General features: G+C 34.8%; 2 protein-coding genes across 2 annotated transcripts in view; both read left to right on the forward strand.

Annotated features, from left to right (window-relative positions):
* FGF14 (fibroblast growth factor 14) overlaps nt 1-19,552 on the forward strand; it is a 201,351-nt gene that overhangs the window by 92,746 nt on the left and 89,053 nt on the right. The gene's annotated exons all lie outside the window — the stretch shown is intronic.
* Nucleotides 8,688-9,162, forward strand: LOC123648789 (DNA-directed RNA polymerases I, II, and III subunit RPABC3-like). Its single transcript, XM_045566626.1, has one exon. The coding sequence runs from the start codon at nt 8,688-8,690 to the stop codon at nt 9,138-9,140; it is 453 nt and encodes a 150-aa protein (XP_045422582.1). The 3' UTR covers nt 9,141-9,162.

Below are 19,552 nucleotides of genomic sequence, written 5' to 3' on the forward strand. Positions count from 1 at the left end.
GCACTCCTCAGGGCACTTGGCAAATGATGGAACATCTTCCACTAGTTGGCGCTGCTGGCGTCTTCCCCCTTCTATCTTCCATCACAACAGTTTCTCTATTTCTGCTGCCGCTCTCCCCAATCCAGATGATATCAAAACCTTTCCTAAATGATGATAATGATGTGGAGAAAAAATTAAAAGGTAGGACTGTACTTCTACATGCCAAAATATGTGTTTTCACAGGTTTCTACTGCAGCTATTGTTTCATTTCAATCACCACAACTCTATTGAGTATCTTTTACATGTAAGAGAATTGATGCTTACAGGGGTTCAGTGCCTTGCCTAAGATCTCCCAGGGAGTAAGCGGCGGGAGCAATGGCCCACCTGTCCCCACCCAGTGCCTGTGCTCCAGTGCAAAGGAAGTCTACAGACTTGGTCTGATTCTAAGTCAGAGTCCTCATTAGCTCAAAGATCATGGAAACATCACTTAACTATTCAGTGTTTCATTGAAGGAACCTGCAAAATGGAGGTGAAGAGCCTACTGCATGTATTTGTTATGAAGATTAAATAAGATGCTGAAAAGTTTCCCTCGTAGAGTCTGCTGTGAGTTAGTCATGAGGCCATTCAGTCAAAGCAGTTATTTCTGAAACTCTTCCAACTCTAACAGATCCTGGGATTTACTTTATTCCTGGGTCATCACTTCCCCTAATGAACCATGGATTTTTTTTTTTTGTTAATGATGATGCTGGAAATGGGTTTTAAACAGGGGGTATTTGTTCTCAATCCCTCCAGAACAGTTGCAGAGTGAACACTTTGAAGAGTGTTTGGCAAGACTGACTGGCTAATGTGCTCTTCGTTGGTGCAAGAGAAATGCAAACCATTACCTTTTAAATCACTATAAAGACTCTTCTTTCCAGGGTTTGTAATTATACGATTTTTATTCTCTTACTGTGGTTGGTGCTTCTTTGTAAATTAAACTCGGGAGAAACCTGTGATAACACATTACGGTATTGCATGGAACAGATTTCACACAAATTCAGTCAAAGTTGGCATCACCCTGCTGTGTGACACCTGACTTTAAAGGTGCATCCCCCACAGGGATGTGTGATAGCTGGACTGGCTGTGAGCTAGCTGGTTGCTTTCCCAACTTACTTTATTTATGCTTTCTGTAAAAGCTTTTGGATGGAAATAGTAGTATTCCTTGATTCTGCTTTTTGTTGTCCTAGATGTCAGTGCTCACCTACAATTAGATCTATGTCCCAGCCCAGGGATAAATAGCAAAATCTCAAATTTGGAAACACCAGAAACACAGCAGTTACAGACCCTGAGGGGCAGAACCCACAAATGAGTTTCCCTGACCTTGACTTAGTTTGCCATCGGGGTTTCCAACGCCTAGTGTGACACTGGTAATGAGTTTCTAATGAGAGGACAGGAAAGGTGGGAGAGAGCTAAGGTGGAGCTAGTTCTCTTTGCTTTCCCTTCCTGAGCACATCTATAAAAATAAATGCAAGCAAAGCAAATCAGTAGAGAATTTTTTTAAACGTGTTCCTTGTTTTTTTAAAGCCAGAGGTATTTTTATCTCAACCCAGCAAGCATAATTGGAATAAAATTAGAGCATGTATGGAATTGAATTAATCCATGGATTAAATCCATCCAAGCAGGATAGCATGGTTATTACGGATCTAATCTAAACATCAGTGTTGGCCTTGTGTACGTGTGGAACTCTTCTGTGTGACCACTAAGGATACGGGATGCCTGTTCAGTCCGCAATTTGGAAACTTCATCATGACAACATTGATTATCAGGTAAACTCATAAACAGCACGAGGCATGCTTTCCCTCATCTCCTTGCAAAAAAAAAAAAAAAAAAAAAAATTCTGCTTCATTTTAAAGCCTTTGAAATGCTCTAGGAATTATTCGACAGTTAATGAGTATCATATGGTCACAAAAACTGTTACCAGGGATGGTATGTTCATTTTAAATGACTTGGAGGCAGGATCCAATGACCATATTCAATTCTCAATGAGCAGCGTTACAGAAATACTTTCCTGTACTGTGCCTGAATCGGCCATGTAGAAGCAAACCTATCAGCATTTTGGACATACTGAGGTCTGCAAATTGATATGTAGTAGGTACTGAAACTACTGCACTAAAACGATTGCAAATCATCTCATCATGGCTATTGTTCTATTTTTAAAAATCAGAATAATATATGTATATGTATGTGTGTAGATGTAAGATATGTGTGTTATTTTTAATGTATAATTATTTATTTGAATGAGTTATACTTGGGAGAATAAAGGAGTAGATTTCATAATTCAGACATGACACTGAAATCTGTCTTGGCATTCCTAGAGTGAGCACAGCAATGTATCAGACATATTTTTTTTAGTAATTAGCCAAATTTGAAGGTGATTTGCTTAAATTTACCTCTAATGATTGAAGTTAATGTCTCTAAGTAGTTGAAGATGTCTTATAGTAGTAAAGATCTATATCACTGTGATTGTGATTCAATCAATGAAACTAAAGTGAAAAATTATGATTTGTTTTTACTTCAACTAAGTGAACAGTGATTATAAATTTTGTATTTCATAATTATGGTTTCCATGAATGGTCTAAAACTCATAGACAATCTGAGTTATGAAAAATCCCAAAACAAAAAATATCATTTTCTTTGTCAAATATTTCTTTATAAATAAAACACAAAAATAATTGGAATAATGAATTTCAGTGCATGGTTCCACAGGTATTTTTTATATCTTATGAAAACACTTACTCTTTCTTGAGATAAAAAGTTTAGAAAGTACTTATAAAAAATTTATAGAAAACAAATCTTAGGTGGCTTTAAATAAGAATGATACAGACTATATTTTAAAATATAAATATAAAAACTCACATTTAGTTTGGAATGCCCAACTAATAGAACAGTAAGAGGTTGATATAATATTTTATGATCATTACATTTTTTAAAAGTTGAATATTTGTCAATATAGTACATCTGGTAACTATTTTATCAGCAATACCAAGCTATGTGCATTTTAAATGTAAAGAAGGACATTTTCTAGTGCTATACAAAATCTATTTTTAAAATATGACATATGCTCTTTAAACATTAATTCTCTTAAAGTTAGCATTTAAAATGGAAATTTCTATGTATGATTTTGTTATGTATTGACAGAAAAATGGAAAATTTTTTCTTGTCTAATTGGATGCTGCTATTTTCTTAGGAATATAAATAACCATGTAAATATATTATTTAATTCTCTTATAAAGTAAGATTTACTATTTTAATAAATGTTCACAAGATTAGGACACCTCTGTGTCAATGTTGTCTTTAGTAGTTATTTCCATGAATACTGAGGCAGTTGGTTATTTCATAAGCTAACTCTGAAGTGCTAGGTGTCAGAAAAGCCACAGGGAGTACTACTATGCATTAGCTTATTAGATTCTCACTATGCTAAATTTATACATGTTGCAGAAATATTTGAAGATGACTCTCTTACCTAAAAATTTCATGCCTAATTTTAAATATAGACTAAATTTGGAATACTTTTAAAAATAATTTTATGTTACTTATCAAGATGGCATCAAATTATATATACCATTTAAGGTAAAACTACCAGTAAGTAGATGTTACTACATAAGAAAATGAGATATTTCTGTTTATTTTAATTTGAAACAATATAAGATAGTTCTGTGTTCTTTCCATTCCACATATTACATTTTAATGAAAAAAAATTGAGAGCCTGGCATATGGGACATGGGAAGTTTGAGGTGATGAATTCTTTTAAGTAAATATTAATTAAACAATAAAAGCTTGAGATTTAAATAGGAAAACTATTTCATTGGTTATCTGTTTATGATCTGGCTACTCAAAATTTGATGTATGTCTATATGAGTATTTAGTGATAGAATGGGACAAATGAATTAAATTAGACTCAGCCTATTACATTTCTGTAGACTATGCCTCTGAATAAAGCTTTATTGTTAGGTGTCCCTGTGAGACATGGAGAATTTAGTGGTAAAAGGGTATTAAATTATTGGAACACTGAGAAAATGATAGAGAAGACAAGACTAAAAGATAAATATATTCATGACTGCTTGTTTTAACTGTGAGAAAAAAATTCTAATTTTTGAAATATATAAGTTCTATTTTACTTCCTCTCAAATGGTAATAGAAGCAGCTTTAAATAATAGATATAATTTACATAGATATGCATATTTGTGTATATATATAAACTGGATTATGATTTGGTAAACAGGATGTGTGTTACAAATATTAATACATAATAACAGTATTGCACAATTGAATGGCAAAAGCCTTATAAACCAACTTTTAGAGAACTCTGTGTATTGTCTTCTAAGGATATATGTGATATGATTCTTATTTTTAGAATTTTATGTTCATGTCAGGAAATGTCAGATTCAACCTCCTTACAATCCTCATGATATGGTTCTAATGTGACTTATTTCTTGGCTGGAACTATCTCAAGTTAAACACATGACTACCTTACAAATAGCTTGAGACACTTGTATCTTCTCAAAGTATTTTAAAAGCATTTATTCATCTACTGTAGGTTTTGTGGATAAATAATATATTCTGATGATATTTACACCACACAGTCTGATTCAGGGTGCATACTTTATATCAGAGTGGATTTTCCTGCAGCATTAACCATAGGACGAGTATTATACCATAATATTTAGGTAGGATATGAGTTACCACAATCTATTCTAGTTTTGTAAATAGTTGGCAAAGATTAGAAATGCAGAGACAAAATTAATGGTATTTTCTTATGTCCCCTCTTTTTCAATAATAACAGTTTGGTAAAAGTTACAGACTCAGAATTATGCTGAAATTCTTGTGTAACAGAAGAAAACAAACCATTTCTCCTCTTACTATACTGTCAACAGTCTTACTTCTGACATCAGATGTCTTTTTTCCCCCCTGCACAGCAATTCTCTGGTGGACACCAACTGGGTGTCCTATAATTCAATTCAATTCTGACACTATCTTCCTGGAGTTAGTGTCAGATCCCACAGGCTAAGCGATCAATGCCATGAGACTGCCCCCCACTTCAGACACTATTTGTGAGTTTAGTCCTATGGAAGCTCTGACCAACCAGCTATAAATTGTAGTTTCCTATAGCCCTTTCCTCTGGTTATATCATTGGCTAGAATGGTTCACAGAACTCAGGGAAACACTTTATTTACTATTTTGGATTAATTACGAAGAATATTTTAAATGATGTCCCTGGGGAGTTGGAGCATGTGGATGCATTAGGCAACCTGGAAGCTGTCCAAACCCTGTCCTTTTGGGTTTTCATGGAGGCTTCATGATGTTGGCATGATTGATTACATCACTGATCATATTGGTGATCAACTCAACCTTCAGTCCCTCTCCTAACCTTGGAGGTTGGGGTTAAAGCTGAAAACTACAACCCTCTACTAACATGGTTGATTCTTCTGGCAACCAGCTCCCGTGCTAAGACTACCCAGGAGCTCCCATTACCAGTTATCTCAATTGCACACAAAAAGACACACCATGTTGGATATTTCAAGGGTTTCAGGAGCCGTGGGCTGGGAAACTGGGACTAAGACCAAATATATTTTTATTATACATCAAAATATCACAATCCTAAAATCATTTTATGATTTTAATATCAAATATTCATTTACTATAGAAGAAAATGGCATAGTAATTTTAAAATCAAACAAAAACAATGACATCATCTCAAGAAAGGAGAGAATGAATAGCAAAGTAATAATTGAAGAGACTATGGCTGAGCAAACTGGTTAAAAATTTTAAAAAAACATTAATACGTGATATAAAAAGTTTGATGTAAGAAGCTCAGAAAATTCCAAGATGAGTAAGTACAAAAAAAGTCATATAATCCCATCATCTTTAAAACCAAAGCATATTTGAAACCCAAAGCAAAGAATTTTTACAGGCAGCTGGAAGAAATAATGGCAAAGGATGAAAAATAAAACTTAAGCTGACATCCTACTAGAAAGTATTAATCCTGAAGAACAAAGAAAATTATCATTAAAGTATTAAAAGACAAAAAGTCAATCTTGAATTCTACAATGAGTAAAAATATTCTTCAAAATTAAATTTTACAGACTTTGGACAAATAATATCTGAGTGAATTCTTTACCATCAACTCACTGCAAAGTATATTATAGGAAATTCTTCAAGATGAAAGAAAATTATCACTACATGGAAGCACATAACAAGACAGAGGTATAAAGAAAAATAGAGTTATGTAGAACAATAATTATGTTCCATGTATGCATAAATATAATAGATTATTGATTATTTAAAAATAAAAGTAATATCTCATAGGATTTATAATATATTTCTTAAAATTGTACATATACACACAGAGAAAAAATATATATATGTGTGTGTGTGTATGTGTGCATGTATGTATACACACATACACACACACAGCAAGTGATAGAGAGAGAGAGAGAGAGAAAGAGAGAGAGAACAACAGCTTAAAGAACAATTGCTTTGAAACTGTCAGTTCCTCAAACAATTAAACATAGAATTACCATATGACCCAGCAATTCTACTCCTACACTTTTACCCAAGAGAAATGCAAACCTATGTGCACATAAAAACTTGAATAAAAATGTTTATAGCAGCTTTATTAAAATAGCCAAAATGTGGCAACAACCCAAAAGTTCATCAAGGGATGAATGGATAAACAAAAATGTAGTATTTCATGCAATGGAATATTATCTAGCCATAAAAAGGAATGAAATTCTGACACATGCTACAACATTATGTTAGGAGAAATAAGCCAGCACAGTAAGACAAATATCACATGTTCTCACTCATATATGGGAGCTAAAAAATTGATCTCATGGAGATAGGAGAATGGTGGTTACCAGAGGCTGGGAAGAGTAGTGGGGAGAGGGGGGTAAAGAGAATTTGGTTAATGGGTACAAAAATACAGCTAAATAGTAGGGATAAAAGATCTAGTGTTCAGTAGCACAATAGGATGACTATACTTAACAATAATTTATTGTATATTTCAAAATACTAGAGAAGTGGACTTGGAATTTTCCCCCCAAAAAGAAATGATAAATGTTTAAGGTGATGGATATTCCAGTTACCCTGATTTAATCACCACACATGGTATGCTTGTATCAAAATATCATATGCACCCAATAAATATGTACAGCTAGTAAGTATCCATAAAAAATTTAAAAACAAAATATTTAACATTAATTTAAAAGTAAAAGTTCACTACAGATGAGAATTAAAGAGAACTATTTTCATACAATAAAAAAGTTTCTATAATAAAACCTAACAGCTCACATCCCATTCAACAAAGCATTCAATAATTTCTACTGAGATTGAAAACAGAAAAGTTTGTCTAATACCATTACTTTTATTCACTACTGTACTGGTAGTTTCAGCCAGTGCATGAAGTAAAGAAAATGAAATTAAAGGTATGAAGATTAGAAACCAGAAATAAAACTGTTATTATTTGCAGATGGTATGATTGCGAAAATAGACATTCCAAAAGATTCCAGAAACACTCTATTAGAATAATTAAATTGAGGAATGTTTTTGGATACAAAGTCCCCATACAAAAATAATCTCTATTTCTTGTATAAAAACAATGAACAAGTAAATAATGAACCTTTATAAATACTGGTTACGATACCACCAAATATCATGAAATATCTAGGGCTAAATCTAACTAAAATATTCCAAATCTTAGCACTGAAAAACCACAACACATAATTGAAAGAAATTTAGGAATATCCAAATAAATAGAAAGAGATATTCATGGTCATGAATTGAAGACTCAATATTGTTAGGATATTACATCTCTTCAAATTGATGTAAAGATCCACTAGGAGCCAAATCAAAATCCAAGTAGTTTTTTTGTAGAAATTTTGTAGCTGATTCTAAAATTTGGATGGAAATGCCAGTTATATTTACCAAAAATTTGAAGGACATATTACATATCTCAGGACTTCCGTGAAGATGTTGCAATAAGATAGTTTGTGCTTTTGGCGAAAGAATAGACAAATTTAATAATGGAATAGACTATTGATCTCAAAAATATATGGTTTTCTGAATTATAATAAAGTCATTTCTGCAGTTCAGTGGGGATGTAATGGTGTTTTTAATAAAAAGATGTTAAATCAATAGTATACCTATGTGGGGGAAAAAAGAAACCATATGCCCTATCTCACACAATATATGCATACTAAGTTGAAATAGGAACATAGACCCAAATGAAAAGGGTATAACAAAGCTTTCAGAAGAAAAATTTCTAAAAAAAACAACATAAATGAATATCTACATGATCATGGAGTAGAAAAAGTTTTTTTTTTTTTTACAGTGTATAAAAAGCACTAAACACTTAAGAAATAATTGATCAGTTCTTAGTTCTTTCTTAAAACTAAGAACTGTTCGCTAAAAGAGCATTATGAGGATGAAAAGCAAGGTAGTGACTGGGAGAAGATACCTGTAATACCTATGTCTGACAAAGAGCTCACGCCCTTCCTTTCCTCACAGCTCCCCCAGGGAGGTGCTCCTGGAGCAGCCAGGCCTTCGGGGGTGTGCAGAGGTGGAGAAGTTGCTTTTTTCCTCCTCTCCTTTTCTCCACGTGAGGAGGTGCGCATACCCGCAGTGGTGGTCGTGTACTCAGCACTGCTTCTTCTCTCTTGGCTCCCCTCACGATGGCGGGCATCCTGTTTGGTTATATTTTTGATGTGAAAGACATTGACCCCGAGGGCAAGAAATTTGACCGAGTGTCTCGACTGCATTGTGAGAGTGAATCTTTCAAGACAGATCTCATCTTAGATGTAAACATCCGGATTTACCTTGTAGACTTGGGTGATAAGTTCCTGTTGGTCATAGCTACTACCTTGTATGAAGATGGTACCCTGGATTATGGTGAATACAACCCCACCAATGACAGGCCTTCCAGGGCTGACCAATTTGAGTATGTGATGTATGGGAAAGTGCACAGGATTGAGGGAGACGAAACTCCTACGGAAGCAGCAACAGGCCTCTCTGCCTATGTGTCCTGTGGGGGCCTGCTCATGAGGCTGCAGGGTGATGCCAACAACCTGCATGGATTTGAGGTGGATTCCAGAGTTTGTCTGCTGATGAACAAACTGGCCTTCTGAACTACGAGGGAAGCCAGCCTTGATGCTTAGTCACTCAGCTCATGGACATTGGTCCAGCCTGAGATACAGATGCTGTTGTTCACCTGTTAAGGAGAGGCTGGCCCCCTTTCTCCTGTGGGTGCGTCTTTAGCTGGTCTGGACTCAATGGGAAACCGACTTGCCTGTGAAAGACCCAGCGGGAGAGCTTAAATGAATCAGAAGTTGTTTTGTGTATATGATTTTTTAACTAAACTATGCTTTTTTCAGACTGAAATGTTAAGTAAGGTTAGTTTATTTTACTCACAATTCTTCTAATATAAGCTGTATGTAAATACTGATACTGAGAATATTTGAAAAGCCTATGAAACACCAACAACAAAAAAACTTGACAAGTTACTTAGAAACGGGCAAATAAATTGAAACAGCACTTCACAAAAGAGGATATCCAAATAGACAATAAACTTATAAAAAGGTGCTTAGCACCATTACTCATCAAAAATAAATCAAAACTACAAAGTGATACTACTAGACTCCCACCAGAATTGTTAAAATTAAAATGATTGCAAATACTTAGTATTAGCAATAATGTAGAACAGAGAGAACTCTCATATATTGCTATTGGGATGTCAGTTGGTATAATCATTTATGAAAACATTTGGCAAGGTCTACTAATGTTAAACATGTATATACATTAAAGCATAACATGTGCACCTAAATGTTTGTACCCCCGTAATATTCTGAAATAATAATAAAAGAAAAGCATAACATGTTCATTCCTGGGTGTATAGCTGAGAGATGTGTTTGTTTCTACTAAAGCGACATATACAAGAATATTAATAACAGCATTCGGAGTAATATCCCCAAACTGGAACAACTTTAATGTCCATGAATAGTAGAATGTATAAATAATTGTAATATATTCATACTATAGAATTGTATATATTCACAGCAATGAAACTAATACACTATTGATACACACAAGAACCTGAATGGATCTCACAGATATAATAAGGAGCAAAAGAAGCCAGACACAAAAGAATACATGAGGAATGGTCATTACACATGAAACTTAAAAACATTCAAAATCCAATCTTTTATGATAGAGGTCAGAATAGTGGTTACCTCTGGGAGACAATATTGACTAGGAGGAAGCATAAGTGAGTCTAAAGTGCTAAAAATGTTTTATTTATTGATCTGGGGTGTGTGTGTGTGTGTATACACTGTAGGGTAGCTATAAACTTAATATTTGGGCACTTTAAAATGTATACGTTATACTTCAATTGAATAGAAAAAAGGAGTGTGATCATAGACTAAAAAAGCACTTTCAATGTTTCTTTTCACAGTCACCCTTGCATTGCCATAGATATAATACTTTCTCCACTGACATGAAAAAATAATATATTTCGATAAGCTTTTAGTATGAGAAACACAGTACTTTTAACCCAAACTTACCTTTTCTTCTTAAATATGAACTATGATTTTGCTGTCTTAATTCAGCTCAGAAGTACAAACAGAATATGAAGTCTTAACCTTCCCCTTAGATATGTTAATTTTGGCCCAGTTTCATAATTTTAGTTTTATTATTAACCAGTATTTATTTTATTTTAATCTACTTTCCCTCATTCTTAATAGCAAAAATATTAAAAATTATACAGGATTGATCTATTCACCATTGGTGTTATACATAAGGAAACCTTGTTTTAAATAGTATATCTGCTGAAAAGTGTTTTTAAAATTCTTTTCTCGTATAGTCTCATTACAGAACACAACATCTTTTATTGATATAATGTATTTTGTCAAGCATCAGAAACATTTGGTTCATTGATATATTGCTGCTGCTGTTTCTCTGACATTTTATATCCTTTGGGGCCAATGAGCAACTCTCACAGGCATGTCCCTTGGTAGCTTTATATCAGCGTAATTAATTCTCATCTTAAATCTTTTCACCTGCTGTCAGCCAAGAAATAGCTAGGAAAAGTTGATTTGCCAAAAGCTTGTGGATCTTAGACGACAACAACAATGAATATAAAGTTGAGGCTCAAGTATACCCTTTTTTCTAATTATATAGCCTGTTCCCTGGAACATCTGTTGGTGACATACATCAGGGAGGGCTTCAACATCAGAGAGGTGACTGTCTGGGCAAAAGTTAGGATTTAATCTGCAAAGATAGAAGACATAAAGGCAGGCATGTTTTCTCTCTCATTGTAAGACCTGCACTTGATCTATCATGTATCTTCACAAAAATTCAAAAAATCCATATTAAAATAGCTTTGAAAGAGGAAATACCTTCTTTTTTGATGTCAGAAATGAAATCAAGCTGATGATGGATGTTGCAGTTATTTTGAAATAACTTGAAAAATTCAATTTCACATCCTTATTTTAAGTACCAAAATTATGCTATGTTATTCCTTTCTATTTATTTGTAAGTTAAATTATTGATAGCTAGAAAGTAATTGAAGATATTAATAGCTCTCTCCCTATTAAAACATGGATCTCTCTCCTATGCACACTGAGTCTCTGGACCTAGTTTTGATGCAAGATGCCCTACGGCTATGCATGGTTATCATAAGGAACCTCTGGATTAATCCATGCTGCCTGCAGGAGCTTTCAGTTGAGTTTATTTGATTTTTCATTTAGAAAAATAAATCTTGCTTATAAGGCCATGCCCAGTGGCTCATGCCTGTAATCCTAGCAGTTTGGGGGGCTGATGCAGGAGGATTGCTTAAGACTAGGAGTTTGAGTCCAGCCTGGGCAACACAGTGAAACCCCATCTCTACATAAAATACAAAAATTAGCCAGACATGGTGGCACACATCCGTAGTTCCAGTTACTTGGGAGGCTGAGGCAGGAGGATCACTTGAGCCCAGGAGTTTGAGGTTGCAATGAGCTATGATGATGCCACTGCACTCCAGCCTGGGCAACAGAGCAAGATCCTATCTCAAGAAAAAGAAAATCTTCCTTATAAAGAAAAGAATCTTGGCTGTTTCTCCCCCTCTCTCATCTACATCACCCCCTTCCCTGACCTATGTTTCCTTGCTGCTCTTCTTTAGATTATTTAATTTGTCACAAATTAACACCTCAATTAATTTAAGAGCTCTGTGGTATTAGTGACTTTTCTAAACTCTTTAAGCTTTGGTTTCCCCTCCTCTAAATTTAGAGTAAACAATCCCTACCTTCTTCGCTTATTATGAAGAATGAGTGAGCACAAAGAACTTGGCGTGTAGTAAATGCTCAACAAATGACTGCTATCGGATTTGTTTTTTAAATTGGTTACTGCTCCGGAGGACCCAGATTGTAACCTAGGCAGTGAGCTTCAAAATAAGGAAGCTGAATAAGTGAATAAAGAAGTGATTTCTGACCAGGAGTAACAGAATAGTAATACATAGATGAACTGATGTTGGGAAAAATAGGCAAACTGGAAGTTCTATTAATAAAATAAAATCAGGTGGGCTGAGCTCTGTATAGGAATCATTGCATTTTAAAGGTTCATGTTCCACTTCCTTTGGTAAAAATAGGGCTTTGTTTATCTTAAATTGACTAAGTTATATTACTCTCTGAAAGATTATAAACTATTTTGAAATGGTTAGAAATACGATTCATTGGGAAATATTAGTGGATTGTACTCCTTCTCAAGATACCTATTGATATATATTAATAAAACTCTCCAAACCATCCAAATACTTAATAGTGTACTTGTGATAACCAAAAGAAACCACAAAGATTTCAAATTAACACTATGGTTGTACAGACACTGCCCATTGGTTTCAGTCTTGCTTCGGTCGGCTACAGCACACACATACATATTTTTCAATGACCTTACACCATTGTAAGAAAATTGGAGGAATAGCAGAAGATAGGATGGAAAATATTACTCAAAATATCCCATTTAACAGAGAGAGGACCCGCTTTGGCAGGCATCCAAGCTCAAGTCTTTTAGAAGGGCAAAAACCGATAGAGAAAGTATCAATTGGAAATAATTCCTTTATCAGAATTACCGAGTTTAGGTTTGGTCCAGAAACATTTCCACCTAAAGAAGTTTAAAGAAAATAACAAAAGAAGTTAAAACTAATATTTCATTCCTGACAGTATGACACAGAATATTCTTAGTAGATTCAATCTTTATTGAGGTTTCAAATGTCAAGGTTTCAAATGTCAACAAGTATTTTTCCCTTGGTTAGAGCATCTTCAAGTCATGGTTTGTGTTTCAGTCACTTTGACTTTCCAAGAGCCTTTCATACAGTTCCAAATGTATAACAAGCATTCGATAAATGCGCCTTGACCGAGGGAACAAAAGAGCAAGTTAGTGAAGAATAATAAGGATGATTTATAATTTGTTGAGATCACTTATGTTCTATACAATTGTACATGGTAGTATTTTTACAATCTGTTTCTCTCTTATTGTTTCAGTAACCAAAACCATAGCTACCAGTTCTCTAGGAGATCAAAGGATAGAAATGTTTCTCAGACTATCACTTTTTCTAGGCAAATTTTGCTCATTTTCTCTGTTTTATATGAACTCATGTTCATGCAGTGGCTCAATCCTAGTGGCGTCCAGACTGCTGATTAAGTTTATGGGAAGAAAGTCAGGCAGCGTTACTTAAAAGAGCACCTTTACCCAGAACTTCAGAGACTAAATTTAACCTTTTCATGTCTCCAACTTCTCACCAGTAAAAGAGAAAATGAATTAAAATTAAAAATAAAAGGTTAATTGAAGTGCCTTTTCAAAGAAGATACTGCAAAACCAAGTAATAGCATTAGTAATAATAAAATTGTGTTCCTGAAGCTATATTGGACAGAAAGAATATAGTTTGACTGATTGTGCTTTGCTCTTCTGAATAACATGTCAGTATTTTTATTTGAAGTCCTGAATAAGTAATTAGTGTTTACATTTTAGAGCAAATTTTGTATTTAAGTTTTATTCAGGTATTTTTCTTTATTTCTTTATGCTTCAGGTACTTCAAAGCTTCTTTGTTAATTAATTAATCGGAAGACAAACCTCACATCTATTTATTAAAGTGAACCAGAAAAAAAGGGGTTTCTTAAGAAATGACTATAAAATAAAGTGGGTACGGCCTGAACATTGCCAGTATTCTAGATGCTCATTGAGAAACCGGGTCCCGTAATGCTAAGAGAAGATTATAACCACAGATTAGCTCATGTACATTTTGGGAAATAGTTACTTAAGATCTCAGAACAATTGAGCAAGGACACTGTGTTAGTCCTCTCACAAAATGCTTTAAAGACAAGAGAAAGAAGTCAGTGAGATGTGGCCTTAAGCATTTCTTTTGGCAGAAGAAAACAATTGTCTTACATAGCTTTTAAAAACCTGCCCAAAATTGATTTAAAAAAATGAGTCAAAATTGATAAAGAAGTTGAGTTTAGCAAAGTAACAATTATACTTTTAACATTACAATACAGGAAATTTTTCCATTGTTAACAGTGATTATCTTTGTGTTGTGAAAATAGGGTGATTTTAAAAATATACTCCCTCTATGTGAATATGTGTAACTTATTTTCTGATAAAAGTAAATAATATAATCAATATGTTGGATTTCTCTATCTTTTAACTAAGAGTTGTGTAATCAGACATCTATACAATTACACTTATTCATGAGGGTATAAGAAGGTTAATGAAGCACAAAAATAGCATATTTTTCCTCATTAAAATATGCAAAAATCATGCTGAGATGAGCTGAATTTTTTGTATCCAAAGTAAGGTACTGTTTATGATGTGTAATTTTTTTTCAGATCTCTGTAGCTGTAGGGCTTTTTATAATAATTTTGTTTTATTAAATGACTTAGATCAAAACAGTGACCCAGGTAATTATATTTTAGGGAATAAGTTAATATTATGTTATTTGTAGGTCAACTGTATAATATCATTTTTAGGTGAATTTTTAATCCTGTCTTAGGTAGGGGAGGGAGAGCAAGAAGTTCCAAAAGTCAAAGAGGTAAGTATTAAATAAAACTTTTCAACCTTAAATCTCCCTTTAGATTTCAGGTAAGCCAACTTTTTTATAGCCTTCGCAATAATGCCAGAATAATGAAGGCATGAATTCAATTGCATTAATTCAGATGAAATTCCTCTCATCTGTGGTTAAGAGGGCTTATCCCTTTCTCTTGCTCATAACCCATCAGCCAGCTGTCAGCACTGCATGACTTAGTTTCTTTCCCACGTCATTCTTGACTTTTACACACTTGGACACTTGGAAACATCTAGTTACTTCTTGGCAAAGTGCTCGGGAGAAATGTACACGAGGTTATCCCAGTGGCTACGCCAGCCTCCCCCAGCTGCAACTGTCAGCATCTTGGGTGTGCTAACTAGCTCATCAAGTCAGTGAAAAGTGGCCGTCAATCATCAGCGTGGCATCCTTGTCAAAGTGTCTCCAGTCTGGCCTTGTTTTCAGTGCTTCTTAAAATATAAGGTTAAGAGCAGCCTCCAGTACCTGGTAGCTACAGCTTGGTGAAAGAATCCCAGGCAGGCATCAGTGGGCTGTTGGAGGTTCTCTGTGATTGGGACCCCAGAGGTGCTGTATTACCCAGTCAGTGAGAATTATTTAAAGACCTAATACTTGTTCACTCTTAGGAAGCCTATCTTCCATCTTAAAATTACCTCCTCAGTGCCTTTCCTCCCCTGCCTTTCACATATATCTGTCATCTGTTTCCCAGACTTAATGATCCATTCCACACTCCTTTCACCTCCTCATCACACCAATTCAGTTATGAGAATTGCCCATAAACATGGATGCTTAATGTAAACATCCACATTTTCTTCTTTCTTTCCACAAGCCCAGATATCAGCATCCAGCTCTAGTAGCAAGGTCCTTCCTCCTTTAACCTTCCTGTGGAGTTACACGACAACGTTTATTCCTCTACTTGACAGCATGGGGCTGTCTCTCTACAGGAAAAGTTGCCCACCTTGTTAGTACAAATATACTTATTGCCAGAATAACCAAGAACACTAATAAGTCTGTTTGGGTCTTTCATTGTTGTTTCATTTTTTTTTACTTACACATTACTTGCAAATCGGATTGCTGATTAATAGTTATCAAAACCATTGTGGAAATACAAAGACTTCTATGCAAGTGTTCATAGCGGTATTATTCATAGTATGCCCAACACTGGAAACAACCCAAACGTCTATCACCTGGTGAATGGGCAAACAAAAAGAGGCGTATCCATAGAATGAATTCCTTATTTACTGATTCCCATAGATGTACCTCAAAAACATCATGCTAAGAGAAAGAAGCCAGGCACAAAACACTAAATATTATATGAACCCATTTAGATGACATTTCCACAAAAGACACAATTATAGACACAGAAACCAGATCAGTAGTTATCTGGGGTCAGGGATGGAAGTGAGGGTTGACTGCAAAGAGACACTAGGGAACTTTTCAGAATGATTGAAGTGAATTGTGGTTATGATTGCATGTTTGTATTAATTTGCTAAAACTCATTGAATTGTAACCTTAAAAGGTGAATTTTATGGTATATAAATTATGCTTCAAGCTGTTAAAAAATAGTGAAGATACCTTTTTTTAAAGTCACAAAACTATGTTTTTGCATTATTTTATTTCACATATTTTTTCGTTTAAATTCTACCCCCCCCCACACACACACTTTTTGTTCCAGCTCCAGTGCTCCTTGGACAAAGGTTTCCTAAGCTCTAATGTATACCTGAGGTCTGGATAAAATGGGCTTATTATTCAGTAGTTGTGGGATGGGAACTGAGATTCCTCATTTCTGACCAGCTTCCAGCTTCTGCTCTGGGAACCACGGTTTTTGTAGCAAGTGTTCAGTTGCCTGTCCACTTGCTGGGCCTGTAAGAGTCACACGACTTCTATTATAAATAAGTGGAAACATTCATAATTTCATCCAATAGCTTATGACATGGAAAGAACCTGTTTAATGAATAAATTCCTTAGCTATGTCAGTGATAGGTCCTTTGCCCTTTAAAATACTCGTTGCTGCCTTGTATTGCTTTCAGTGGCCATTTAGATAAAACCAGATGATGAGTTTACTCCTCTGATCCCCTATCAATGTCTGTTGGTAATGTGGTTTTAGGAACACTTGTCTCTGGGAACTGAGAGTTCTGAAGAAGCAGTGTACCTACGTAAACTTTTCCATTAGAGGTAATGCAATTCAAATACCTGATGCTTTTGTTTTAATTTTAAATACATGTGTCTAGAAGATACTATACTTTGTCAATTTGAAGTTCTTCTTTTCCTGCCCAAATACCGTTATAGGTTCAAATAAGAAGGGCATTGTAAATGGTGGCTGTCTTAGTCCCCTCGTGCTGTTATAACAAGATACCTGAGACTGGGTAATTTATAAAGAACAGAAATTTATTTTTTACAGTTCTGGAAGCTGGGAAATGCAAGATCAAGTCATCAGCATTTGGTGTCTGGTGAAGGCCTCTTGCTTCATTCTCTTTTTTCATTTTTTTATTTATTTTTCTTTAGTTCAGAATATTATAGGGTTACAAACGTTTAGTTTACATATGTTGCCTTTGCACCACCCGAGTCAGAGCTACAAGTGTGCCCATCCCCCAGACAGTGTGTGCTGCACCCATTAGGTATGAATATACCCATCTGCTGCTCCCCTCTCCCACTTGCCCGACACCTAATAAATGTTACTACCATATATGCACATAAGTGTTGCTCAGTTAGTACCAATTTGATGGTGAGTAGATGTGGTGCTTGTTTGTTCATTCTTGTGATACTTCACTTGGAGAATGAGCTCGAGCTCCATCCAGGATAATACAGGAGGTGTTAGTTCACCATTGTTTTTGTGGCTGAGAAGAACTCCATGGTATAGATATACCACATTTTATTAATCCACTCATGTATTGAAGGGCACCTGGGTTATTTCCACATCTTTGCAATTGTGAATTATGCTGCCATAAACATTCAAATGCAAATGTCTTTATTGTAAAATGTCTTTTTTTCCTTAGGGTAAATGCCCAGTAGTGGGATTGCTTGATCAAATGGTAGTTCTACTTTTAGTTCTCTGAGATGTCTCCATATTACTTTCCAAAGAGGTTGTACTAGTTTGCAGTCCCACCAGCAGTGTATGAGTTGTTCCTATCTCTCTGCATCCATGCCAACATTTGTTGTTTTGGGGACTTTTTGATAAAAGCCATTCTCACTTGCTTCATTCTCAAATGGTGGAAGTGTTAAAAAGTACAAAAGGAAAGAACACTGTGCCCTCACATGGCAGAAGAGTGGAAGAGATCTAGCCCACTCCCCTAAGCCCTTTTATAAGGGCCCTAATTCCATCCATGAGGGCTCAGCCCTCATTACTTAATCATCTCCTAAAGGCCCCACCTCTCAATATTATCACATTGGCCATTAAGTTTCACCACAGGAATTTTAGGGAACATACTCAGTCCATTGCAGAGACTTATGGAGAAGGCATGGCATGGTAGAAAGGACACTTGTCAAAACTCAGGAAATCTGACTGCAGGTAAATTTCTGTGGCTACCTGCATGTGCTACTGTGAGGATGTTGCCATATCTCATCACCTGTAAACTAGAAATATTTTTGCCGTAGATCTCACCCCTTGCCAGCCTGTTGAATCTTTTGACTTCAACATTTCTAAAAACCCATTTTGAAATGCACAAAATTAATATGCTAAAGAAAGCAATTATATTAAAATTGAGTCTTCAAAATTAAAAAAGATGTAGTGATATATATGCTTTTTGAAATTAATACATGAAGTAAAATCTACTAGCAAATCTAAATAGTGATGAAAATAAAATATTTTGAGATATCTGCAATAGTTAAATATACTGTGAAAGTATCTATAATTTTTATTGATAACAAAGTATTAGATATTGATGATACTGCTGTAATTTGCTACTTTTGTTCATAATTGAAGGAAATTTTAAACTTCAGTAGGTGATGAATGAAATAAAGATGTATGATTTCCCATTGTAGCTTGCAAATTCTCTGAATCCTATTCACTACAGCTTGGGTGTCTATGGTCCCCAGATTAAGAACATCTGCACTAGAAATTCTCCAAAATCTAAAATTTAGCAATTAACAGATGATGATTTGAGTAATAAGTTAAAGTTTCCAATCCTGGAACATCTTTAAATAATTTAGAATGCTATCACATATTTTCCTGAGAATGAACCTGCTGGGAAAGTACAGTGTCTTTTAATCTATTTTATTGCAGATGAGGGAACTTAGATAAAGTTGAAGTGGCTTAGCAGAATTCTTATAACTGGTTAGTGATAAATTCTTTGATATTAGATCTGACAGTTTCTGGGACTCTTTTTTATGTCATCTTTCAATTTAGGAAATTAAATAGTGGAATTTTCTTTCACTATGTAATTTAAATATTACAAAATTGATTGTTAGAGACCTTCAAACTTTAGACCCAAAAGATAAACTTAAATATTTAGGCCAGTCCTTTAATGGTATGGA

The sequence above is a fragment of the Lemur catta genome, chromosome 13 (assembly GCF_020740605.2).
Source record: "Lemur catta isolate mLemCat1 chromosome 13, mLemCat1.pri, whole genome shotgun sequence".
In the NCBI taxonomy this organism is placed as follows: domain Eukaryota; kingdom Metazoa; phylum Chordata; class Mammalia; order Primates; family Lemuridae; genus Lemur; species Lemur catta.